Consider the following 11896-nt stretch of genomic DNA (forward strand, 5'->3'; position numbering starts at 1 on the left):
CCTCACGCTGGCTGCTTCTTTCTGTCCGGTATAGCTGTAAGGCATGTGACGCGCATAACAGTGTTCCGCTCCACAGCCTGACTCATGTATGACGCTGGTCCCGTAGAACTGTAACAGGCCCGAAACATTTGTACACCTAGTGATCAAGTACGAGATTTTACTCACGTGGTTTTTTTCTTTTTTATGAAGCAGATACAAACAAACTCACTGAGCTGCCAGTCATAGAAAAACGCTACACACACAACTGAGAATAGCACGTAAGACCTAATAGTGATAATATATCACTTTTATTAATATATGTTTTTGCTATTTTACAGAAGAGCTACTTATCAGCCGTTACCACTGAACAGTAGGCTGTGTTACGCAGGCAGTGATCCCATGTTCTCATACTTGTCATACTTGTTGTTGTACGAGGTGTCACCATGTAGCCCAGGGTGACGTCGGAACTCATGACCCTCCTGTTACAACCTTTGAGTGCTAGAGTTAAAGGCGTGCGTCACTGCACCTGGACTATCACAACTTGCTTTTCTGAAAAATAAAAGGTTTCTGTAATTTTTAGAATTACAACATACAGGGAGGGGGAAAAAAAAAAACCTATGTGAAATTCCTCAGTGTCTTTAAATTCCCGGAAGGTTACTCTCTGAAATCCAGGGACAGTAAGTCAGCATGCACAGCTATTCTCTGCGTTTTCAAGATTATTTTGCACATTCTCCTAACAGTCTTCACCTTCGGATGAATGGAGTCCTCTTCTACAACATCCACACGGTGATAAGTTTTCCCAAGGACGTGTTTCTCAGTTGTGTCCCACGGTTGAGTGGGTCCGCTGTTTCCTGGGCGGGCTTGCTCCTGGCACCGCACTGGTAGTGACCGGAAATGCTCTGTGGTACACACGCATCCCACCTCTGTTACTTTAGACAAGGAACTGGTATCCCCCCTCACATCAGCGTTGGGAACTGTGGTGACTCTGTGTGAGACGTGAGCATCCTCTCCATTCTCCTCCCCCTCACATAAACCTTCAGCGTTGGGAACTGTGGTGACTCTGTGTGAAGACGTGAGCATCCTCTCCATTCGCCTTTCTGTTTGAACTTTGCTTAGCAGCCCTGGCTCGCCAGGACCAAGGCTAAAACCCCTTTTAATTGTTTTTGAGGCTAGTTTGTGTTTCGGTTCTTGTATCTGATGTCCATTTATTGTTGAAAACTGATCTTTTTTTTTTTTTTCCATTTCTCATCTAGGCATCTTTTATCCCCCTCATAACAAATTTCAGTGAAGGGTAGTCCCACTTAGAGTAGGCCGTTGTCAGAATCAAATATGACCTTTAGTACACTGTAAGGGAGACACTGTTTGAGGCTTCTGCTCTGTTAGGGTTTCATCCACTGTACAAATGTCAGCCAGGCCTCTGATTTCGGTGGCATTTCAACATTTTTTCTAGAGCCAAGGATGCTCTCTGAGACTCTTATTATAAATGCATGTGTTGCCAAGGGAACAGCCTGTGTAGTAACAATCCAATAGATACCACCTCGCCCCCAAAGATCAAGGTTACTCTAGAATTTCCCTATTTAAAAAGATCTTTAAAATGAAGCAATGTAATCTCAGAACAGTGTTGGAGGAAGCAAGGAGAACCCTCACAAATCGCCATGTTTACCGTTTAACCAGGCGAGGCATGCGTCACCGTGCGTGCACGTCACACTGTATCCATTGTGTTACGGGGGTCGGGGCAGAAATAGTAGAAGTGAGGCTTAGTCTTAAAGCTCTTCTAAAGATGAGGCTGGGTGAAGACAGCAGGCCCTGGCTCTGCCATTCTGTGTATGATGCTTCAGGAACACTCGTTAAATAGAAAGGGGTTGTTTGTTTGTTTGTTTGTTTGTTTGTTTGTTAGAAAATGTCTTCTGGAAATGTTCCCGCTGCTTTTAAAAGTCCATTTTCTCAAGCGAATCAGTGCTCAAGAAAAGAGGGTGGATGAATAGATTGGCAGAAAAGGGGAAAAGAGAAAGCGAGGGACGGGTGAGGCAGAATGACGGACACAATCACATTTATTGCCAAAAAGCATTCTTGCTATCGGGAGAGAAATCAGAAGCCGCACGATTTCACGTTTGTCTTCTGACTCCACACAAAAACACCAACTTGTCTTGTAGCTCCCTCCCATGCTGGAAACGGGAGACTTGCATGCTTCCGAACATCTAGAAACACTTCCACGGGCACATGGAAAATTCCCCAAGAGTGGGGGGCCAAGCCGTTGGTCCTGCTGCAGAAAAACACGCAACCCACCTCAGCTGAGAAACGCAATTTGAAAAGTCAAAATTGGTCTCAAAACTCAAGAATAATGTGGAACCCTTTCAAAAACTGTTCAAGTGTCAGGTTTGGAGTCAGACGCACGCACGTACAGCCACACAAGAGTGCAGGCTCGGCAGGAGAGTAAAGCACCTGCCGCGAATGGATGTGTGGAGACTGCTGGTGCTGTTTACGGTACTGATACTTGGTGACTGTTTTCTGAGTCTCTCCAGGGGTGTGGAGTAAGGAAATAATGGGGGAAAGCAGTCCTCGGTTTTCTTCTCCACTCTCCTTCAGTGTCTCTGGGAAATCCTGAAAGCTCTACATTCCGCTAGGTCTTGGTTTTCTTATCTGACCCAGACGTTCACCTGCAGTTCTGTAAGTTCAAAGTTCATATGGCTTGCTTTTCTGTTCCCTCTTCCTCAGAATTCTGGGACATTTCTGGTTCTTCTGTTCTCACTGCCTCTCTGTCATCCTGGTTAGCATGGTTTTGAGCACTTGCTTAAAGAACGTAACCAGAAAGTAGTGGATGGTTCCCATTTCAGTTATCACTCCCTCTTGCTCCTCAGCGCTCTTCTGAGGGCTGTTCTGAGAATTATCAACAGGACAGAACGGAATTTATTTAGACGATAGCTTCCTGTTATTACATAGAATATGTGTTGTTCTGGGCATTAGCTGGTATCCTGAGTGCAAATTAGTTTTCATATTAGCCCAAATAAAACATAGGTATGGAAACATTCCCGCTACACCAACAACAACAACAAATGTGTCCAGGGTCAGTCTTTATAGGCCGTACATTCCTATAACCTAAATGCAGTTGTACATAAGGGAATGCTTAGTGTTCACGATGTGATCAGTATTCCAACCATGGGTGATGGCTTAGCCTAGTCTGATTGGCTGTAAAGAGACACCATGACCAAGGCAATTCTGAAATCATTTAACTGGGGGGCTTGATTACAGCTTTAGTGGGTGAGTCCATGATCATTATGGCAGGGATCATGGAGGAAGAGAGGGAGAGGGGGAGGGGGAGAAAAAGAGGGAGAGGGAGGAAGAGGGAGAGGGAGGGAGGGAAAGAGAGAGAGGGAGGGAGAGAGAGAGAGAGAGAGAGAGAGAGAGAGACTGTGAAACTGTCTGTTACAGGACTTTCAAAACCTCAAAGCCAGTGACCAGTGACATACCCCTTCCAACAAGACTGTGCTTCCCAATCCTTCCCAAACAGTTCCACTAATTGGGACTTAAGCATTGAAGGACATTTTCATTCAAACCACCACATCAGGTATAGTGTGGGAGGGATTGCTAGATCTAGGATCTGAAATTCCCACCAAACAAAAACAATAGATTATAAAAACACAATCATTTCCCTGTGCCAAATATAAAGGTGGCCTTTATAAACACACAGTGTCCTCAGACTTTTACTTTATGGCCACCTTTCCTTAAATGGCCAATAATACAATAATTGGAGGCTATTCCCATGGTAGCCCAAGAACAGGCTTTTTTAAAAATTAAAATCTATTGTATGCTAAGTGAATATTCATTATAGGTAGATCATTATGCTAATTGATGATCTACAATTAATCAAAAATTAATCAAAAATTAATCATAATCAATCAAAAATTGATGAACATAAAAAGTCTTGTTTCCATTTAGAAAGGAGCTTATAATCTGGTATGGGAACTCACACTCAGAAGCAATTGTCCGTGACAAAATGGTGTTTGCAATTGGTTTTCCCATTGCGAGCACTCTGCCCCGTCAGGTCATTCCCTGCCTTGACCTGCTTCGAGTCATGTTTTCAAAGACAATTCCTTCCAAATCCTCTAGCTTTTCTCCAGACATTTGCCTTCACATTTTTATATACTAGTGGTATAAGGTTGTTTTGATTAATTGGTTTTGCTAGCATATATTGACTTCTCATTTTAGTGAAAGAATTTAACTTTCTAAACCCCACTCTTCTCCCAGTGGTGTGTTACTGTTATTAGTCAGGGCTTTACAGACCAGCCATGTAAATAATATTCATTTCTAAGCCCGGTAGTCTGATGATTCCTTGTATAACGATTGTTTCTGCTTAATGTATTATTGTTTCTCACTCGGTAAATACGTTTCACATCAACAGGACTGATTGGTTTCATTGTTCTCCATGAATATATATTTTTTTCTGTTTCTTGTTTTTAGATTTTGGCCTGGAAAACAAGAGAAAGACAGCAGACATTCAGGAATAAACCCAGTGTCCTCTCACTTTATATGAGTTGTGCTAAGAATTCAAAATTAGTGAGAAATTCATAAAATTCTGTTTTAAACTATCTAGGACACATTTACAGTCCAAAAGGGGACAAATAAATACAAAGTATATTGTGACATTTAACCAAGTAGATAAAAGTGATAAACTTGGAATCCTGTGTGAATGTCTCAACGTCGTAAAGGGAGTTTACAGCAAGCCCACAGCCAACATCAACTAAAACGGAGAGAAACCTAAAGCAATCCCGCTCACACCAGGACAAGACAAGGTTGCCTACTCTCTCCAAACCTGTTCAGTAGAGTACTTGAGGTTCTAGCTAGAGCAGTCAGACAACTGAGATACGACTTAGAGAGAAAGAAGCCAAAGTATCTTTATTGGTAGATGATATGATAGCATACCTAAGTGACTCTAAAAATTCCACTGGGAAACTCCTCCAGCTGATAAACACTTAAAAGTAGCTGGATACAAAATTAACTCACAAAACCCGGTAGCCTTTCTAAATACGAATGACAACATACTTAGAAAAAAATCAGGGAAGTGACACCTTTCACAATAGCCCCAAATTATATAAAATGCCTTGGGGGTAACTCTTGCCAAGCAATCAAAAGATTTGCCTGATTAAAAACTTTAAGAAATCAAAGAAAGAAACCAAAGAATATATCAGAAGATGGAAAGATCACTTGTGCTTATGGATCAGTAGGATTAATTTAATAAAAGTGGCCGTCCTACCAAAAGCAATCTACAGGTTCAATGAAATCCACATCAAAACCCCAATACAATTCTTCATAGGTCTTGGAATTTAACCTGACTGGGTCTGTGGACCCATTTACTTAACATTTGATTATCATTTACTTGACAGCTAATATCCACTTATAATGAATACACACTATATCCGTCTTTCTCATTTTATGTTACCTCAGGATGATTTTTTTCTCTTTGCATCCATTTGGCTGCAGATTTCATTAGTTTGTTAAAAATTTCATGATATCGCTTTTTAACTGCTTAGTAACACTCCGTAGTGTAAATATATCACAATTTTGTTAGCTATTCTTCAGTTTAGGGACATCTAGGTCGTTTCCAGTTTCTGTCTCCTATGAATAAAGCTACAACAAAAACAGTTGAGCAGGTGTCCTCGAAGTAGGACACAGGGCCCTTTGTGTGTATGCCCGAGAGTGCTATTGTTGGGTCTTGAGGTAGAACAATTCCCAATGTTCTAAGGAACCTCCATATTGATTTTTTAGTGGCTTTACTCCCCCCCCCCCACTGGCAATGGAGGAGTGTTCCTCTTCCCCCACATCCTCACTAATATAAGCTGTCACTTGATCTTAACCATTCTGACAGTGACTTTCACTTCCTGGTGGCTAAAAGTGTTGACTAGTTCTCAGAGATTCCTCTATTGAGAATCTCTCTTTATATCTATCTCCCATTTTAAATATTTCTTTTTTTTTTTCGGAGCTGGGGATCGAACCCAGGGCCTTGCGCTTGCTAAGCAAGCGCTCTACCACTGAGCTAAATCCCCAACCCATATCTCCCATTTTAAAATAGGATTCTTTTGCTTGTTGTCTAGTTTCTTGTGTTCTTTATATAGATAGGGTATTAGTCCTCTATTGGATTCGGGATTGGTAAAAAATCTCCCATTCCATAGGTTCTTTCTTTTTCTGACAGTGTCCTTTACCTTACAGAAGCTTTTCAATTTCACGGGGTCCCAGTTATTCATTGTTGATCTGAGGGCCTTTTGCTGTTCGTGTTGTGTTCAGAAAGCTGCCTCCTGTGTCATGTCAATGCATTCAAGACTGGTCCCCATTTTCCTTTCTATCGGGTTCAGTTTGTCTGGCCTTCTGGTGAGGTCTGGGGAAGGAAAATAGAACAGTTTCTATGGGTGGACTGGAGGTGGATGGGTGCAGGAGGAGGAGGTCTCAGGTTGCAGGGGGAGGGATGGAGGGAAAGAGTTCCTGGGAGACAGCTGGAAGTGAGGGTCATCTAGGAGACAGTGTGGAATCCTAGTACAGTGAAAGTTCCTGGAATCTATGTGACCCTCTTGAGCACTCCTAGTCATGGAGGATATGGAGTGTGTGTGAACTGGCCGTCTTTTGTAAGCAGGTAAGGCTTCCAATGGTGGACCTGGGTTACAGTTGATTGAGTGGTTGGCCAAGGAAGTCCCGTAGAGATCCCTAAACAACCCAGGCTAATGCTGGGATAGAAGGTTGATCTCTGAAAACTGACAACAGAGGCTCATTGCCAAGAAGAGCTTCCACTCACATCATTGAACAGAGTTCTAAGTGGTGCGAACTTGGCGCCCTCACCCCTACTTTCCAGTCTTTTTGGCATGAGAAGGTACTCTGAAGCCCACAGAGAGAGAAACCTAGATAGCAACCCAGACACAAAACCCTTGACTTACAATCTGTCCGCCTTTAAGATGTGCTGGGGGCAACAGAACATGTGGCAGTGGCCAACCACAGGGCCACTCTATGAGAGGGAACTCATATCTGATATTGCCTAGATGGTCAGAGACGTAGAACCAAGACGTAGAACCAAGCCCACTGTCAAAAAAAATCAATAAAATGATTCCTAATGATAGTCTGCTATAATCAGATAGGTGTGTTGTCCAGTAGTCATCAGAGAGACTAGTAGATGGTAACGGGTGCAGTGACCCACAGCCAGACATTATTCAGAAAGAGAGAAAGAATGTAAGTTGGCGGTGTCCATTGGGTCCCGCCCTTTGGAGCTTGGGAAAGATTGTAGGAGTCAAAGGGAATGGTGGACACCATGAGATCATGGTCCACTGAATCAACTGAGGAGGATGCACCTGGGCTCACAGAGACTGAAGCAGCAAGCATGGGGACTGAATGTGTCTGCGTCATGGCCTCTGTGTATATGTTATGGCTGTCAGCTTGGAGTTCTTGTAAGATTCCTAAAGTGAGAGTAAGTGTGTCTCTGACTCTTTTACCTGCTCTTGAAACCCCTTTTCTCCAACTGACTTGCCTTGTCCAGCCCTGATCTGAGGGCCATTGTCTTGTCTTGTGTCTCGTTTTTGTCCTGCCTGGCTGTCACCTCTTAGGGACCTGAAGAGAAAACAGAGGGGAGCAGGTGGATCTGAGGGAGAGGGGAAGTGGGGGGGAACTAGGAGGAGGGAAAGGAGGGAGGGATTGCAAACTGTAGCTGGGATGTATTGTATGAGAGAAAAGTCTATTTTCAATAAAAGAGAAAGGACAATTTGCAGCTTCGTATGGAAAGACAAAAATAAATGAAACCCAGAATCGCTAACACAATCTTGACACCAAAAAAAAAAAAAAATAATGAAAAATAAAGATCTGATGGAGAGAGCACCACCCTTGATATCAAATTATGCTACGACAACATGCTATCAGAATAAATCAGACATGTTGATCAATGGGATCAGATTGTAGACGCAGACATACCTAAGCCACCTAAATTTTTATAAAGAAGAGAGAAATATACGCTGGAGAAAAGAACGACATTTTCAGCAAATGGTACTAGCCAAATTGAGAATCTGCAAATAGAAGAATCCAAGTAGATTAATAATTGCCACCCTACACAAAGATTAACTCTAAATGTATTAAAGACATAAAACATAAAACATAAAACATAAAACCAGACACATTGACCCTGATACAAGTCGGATAGGAGAGAAGACTGATCTCACTGGCACAGAAGACTTTCTGAACGGAACACTGTTAGCACAGGCGCTAAGATTAACAATTAGTAAGTGGGATCATGGAACTGCAAAGCTTCTATGTGGCAAAGGACACTGTCAAAGGACAGAATGAAAAATGGGGTTGTTTTTGTCTTGTTTTACCAAGTCTATATCTGATAGAGGCTATCCAAAATATATATATATATATATATATATATATATATATATATATATATAAACTCAAGGAACTAGATGTCAAATAAATAAACTATTGAAAATTGGGTACTAATCTAAGAATTCTCAAAAGGGGAAAAAAAAACCCTTAAGTAGCTGAGAGATATTTTTTTTTATTATTAACTTGAGTATTTCTTATATACATTTCGAGTGTTATTCCCTTTCCCAGTTTCCGGGCAAACATCCCCCTCCCCCCTCCCCTTTCTTATCGGTGTTCCCTTCCCCACCCTCCCCCCATTGTCCCCCTCCCCCCAACAGTCTAGTTCACTGGGGGTTCAGTCTTAGCAGGACCCAGGGCTTCCCCTTCCACTGGTGAGCTGAGAGATATTTAAAGAAATGTTCGACATCCTTAGTCATCAAGGGAATGAAAATCAAAACTACTTTGAGATTTTCTCTTGCAGCTAAGGCCAATAAAACAAGTGACAGAGGAAAACATTTTGCATTGCTGGTACAAATGCAAATTGCTACAGCCCATATAGAAATCAGAGCGGAGTTCACTTAGAAAACTGGGCTCCATCTACATCGAGCTATATCACACTAGACATATAACCAAAGGAAGCTTCATCCTACTGAAGAGAAACTTGTTCGATCCTTCTTACTGCTGCTCTATCTATAATAGCCAGAAATTGGGGCTAAACTAATGCCCTTCAACAGATGAATGAATAAAGAAAATGGGGGTACATTTATACAGTGGAATATTACTCACGCACTTAAAAACAATAACAAAATTTACAGGTAATTGGAAGGAGCTACTGTATTTTCGTCAACGTGTTTTCGATAATAGATTATGTCTCAGGTAAAAATTTAGAGATTAGTTCTTACTTCCATGGTACTTACTTATGTGCCTATTCTTTCATTCGTTTATTGCAGAGGAGGTCATTTTGACCGCAAAACAAAATCATACACTTTTGTTTTCCTAACGTCACTTTCTCCTCTGATCTTTCTTGTGTGGAATATCGCCTGCCCCAATAGAGTTAGGATATCCAAGATTTTGCGGATTGTTCATGGGATGTTAGGAGAAATTATTTGAAATAAAATATTTAATAAACAGCTGGATCTTGGAGCAGGAATCCATTATACAAGGTTTTAAAATTCCCCACTAATGATTCATCTGAGCATTTAAAACAGACACATGATTATGCCTGCATGAAAGGCAGGGAGTACTGCTCCCTCCAAGTTTATTTGACCAAGCATCCCTTTCTCCCAAATGTGTCCTCTTGGGAAAGGAAGGTGTAGAAGTTGAGATTAGCATTGGCATTTAGGAAAGGTCTTTAAAATCTAAATGGAACTCTAGACTGAGTGTTGATATGTCCCTTTTGGAAACTCAAGTTTCCTCAGCTGCAAGACGAGAATAAGAATGCATACTTCAACTATAAGACAGGATTTAAAAAAAAAATCTATGAAAACGTCCTGTAGAATTGCAATGTATTCTAATTTTACAGGCATATTGCATTATGAAAATAATGGGTCTCCCTCTTAAAAACTGGTCTTGTTAGCAACATTTGACCTATTTCATTTACGTTTTAAAGTATTTACTTTCTTGTTTATTTTAATTTTCAGAAAGGCTCTCACTATGTGGCTTTGGCAGGCATGGAACTCACCATGTAGAACAGACTTACCTCTCCCTCTGGAGTGCTGGAATTAAAGCTGGCCGCCACCCCCACCCGGAGACCCACCCGGAGACGTGCTCTCTGTAGCCTGGTGCCTGCACTGACTAGGCTCCCTGATTCCACCCGAGTTGTTCTTTTTAAGGCGCTGAAGTCGTAAAGTATTAACATTAGGCGTCACAGCTCTGATGTTATCAACTACACAAGAAACATATCATTATTTTTAGAGCCAGTTCATATGTGAGCTCTTGCACTGGAGAGGATGAATGTGAAGGGTTTCATTGTGTGTGAAATACCACAGCGTCATGCTTCTCACTTGGATTAGGGATAAGAATGCTAAGAAATGAGGAGGTGAAAAATGGAAGGATTTTGAGTTTTTCCCTCCTTTATAGCCTTAGCTACACAGCTACCGGTGAGAATAAGAGCCTGAAACACACACACACACACACACACAAACACACACACACACACACACACACACACACACCACATAGGTAAGTCCAATTTTTGGTGCTATCCTAGAACCTGAGTAATGTATGACAAATAGAAATGAATTCTCTCCCAGTCCTGGAGGCCACACAGTCTATCAAGTGACTGCAGGTTAAGAGCACAGAGTTGTTATGAGCCATCTGGATCTCTCCTCTACACCGGGTGACATCATGACTGTCTCCCAGTATCTCGGAATATACCTGTCTAGACATAGGACCTTTCAGGAGATAACCTGTGTGCAATGTGGCTATACAGAAGAGCCCTCGCTGCATGACGAGTTTCTGTGGAAGAGATTCGATTATGGACCACACACAAATGAAGGACCAACCCCATGTGCACACAGCTAGACTGAACCCATTTTCAAGTTAGGCTAGAAACCCCAGAAGAAACCCTGAGCTTGGACTTTCAACTCCCAGAAGCACAAGGAAATGAATCTCTGTTATTTAAGCCGGCGACTCTGCTATTTGGTTATGGAAGCCCAAGGGAAACGAACACAGACATAAAATATTTAATCCTTTATTTTTTTATAGCTTATTTTCTGTGAAACTACGTAGGGGAACAGTGGCATTGTTAAGACTTCAAGACAAAGGAAAATGAATAGGAACAACTCTTCTGTCCACTTGTGTTTGGCCCCCTGTAGTTGAACGTATGCCAGTTCCGGCAAGCCACTGTTAGCCAGTGAAAGCTTCTGAGTTTGTGTGACTGACTTGCAAGTGGACTCTGTGGGATTCTACCTTTGAGTAGAACCTAATAGTTCAGGGGTTGGGGATTTGGCTCAGTGGTAGAGCACTTGCCTAGGAAGCACAAGGTCCTGGGTTCGATCCCCAGCCCCGAAAAAAAAAAAAAAAAAAAAAAAGGAAAAAAAAGAAAAAAAAAAAAAAAAAAGAACCTAATAGTTCAAAGTCAAGTTTGGTGCTGATGGCCTGCAGTCAAATACTGGTCGTGCCGTTTTATAAACCATATATAAACTAGTTATTCAACGGATGTCTCTTCTTAGGGCCGGTATGAGGAGTAAAGAAGTAAACAGATGGAAAGTTTACAAAACCGATTACCGGACTGTATGAAATACACGGTTGTTGGACTTGCAATTCACATATCAAACACCAGGTGGCGGTTTGGCTTCCCAGTCCTAGCAATCGGCTGTGAGCAAGCTAGTGTCTGAATGCTAACAGCTATCTAGATTTATATGGAAATAAAGTGAACTTAACATCTCTACACCAATTAGTTTTATACCAGACCATGGGAGCATATGTAAGAGAATAGCTTAAAATAGATTTGAACATGCTGCCCGTCACGAGTTTTCCAAATCACGACTCCGGGATTTGCTGACCAAATAGCCACAGGCAAATTACTTACTTTTCCTAAGACTCAACTTTCTGACCTGAAAACTATTACCAGCATTTAACTTTT

General features: G+C 41.7%; 1 protein-coding gene and 1 non-coding gene across 17 annotated transcripts in view; both read left to right on the top strand.

The window, feature by feature from the left end:
* Ppip5k2 (diphosphoinositol pentakisphosphate kinase 2) overlaps positions 1-4656 on the top strand; it is a 110143-nt gene extending 105487 nt beyond the window's left edge. For all 16 annotated transcript variants that reach the window (XM_087567408.1, XM_087567410.1, XM_087567415.1 and 13 more), the window contains one exon: positions 4438-4656. In XM_087567408.1, the coding sequence (XP_087423534.1) occupies positions 4438-4484 (47 nt within the window). In that variant the 3' untranslated portion in view covers positions 4485-4656. The remainder of the gene's footprint in view (positions 1-4437) is intronic.
* Positions 4657-11240: 6584 nt separating this feature from the next.
* Trnap-agg31 (transfer RNA proline (anticodon AGG) 31) lies at positions 11241-11322 on the top strand. Its single transcript has one exon. It is a non-coding gene; the product is annotated as a tRNA-Pro (tRNA).
* Positions 11323-11896: the final 574 nt, after the last annotated feature.

The sequence above is a fragment of the Rattus norvegicus genome, chromosome 9, assembly GCF_021556685.1.
Source record: "Rattus norvegicus strain SHRSP/BbbUtx chromosome 9, alternate assembly SHRSP_T2T, whole genome shotgun sequence".
NCBI lineage: Eukaryota > Metazoa > Chordata > Mammalia > Rodentia > Muridae > Rattus > Rattus norvegicus.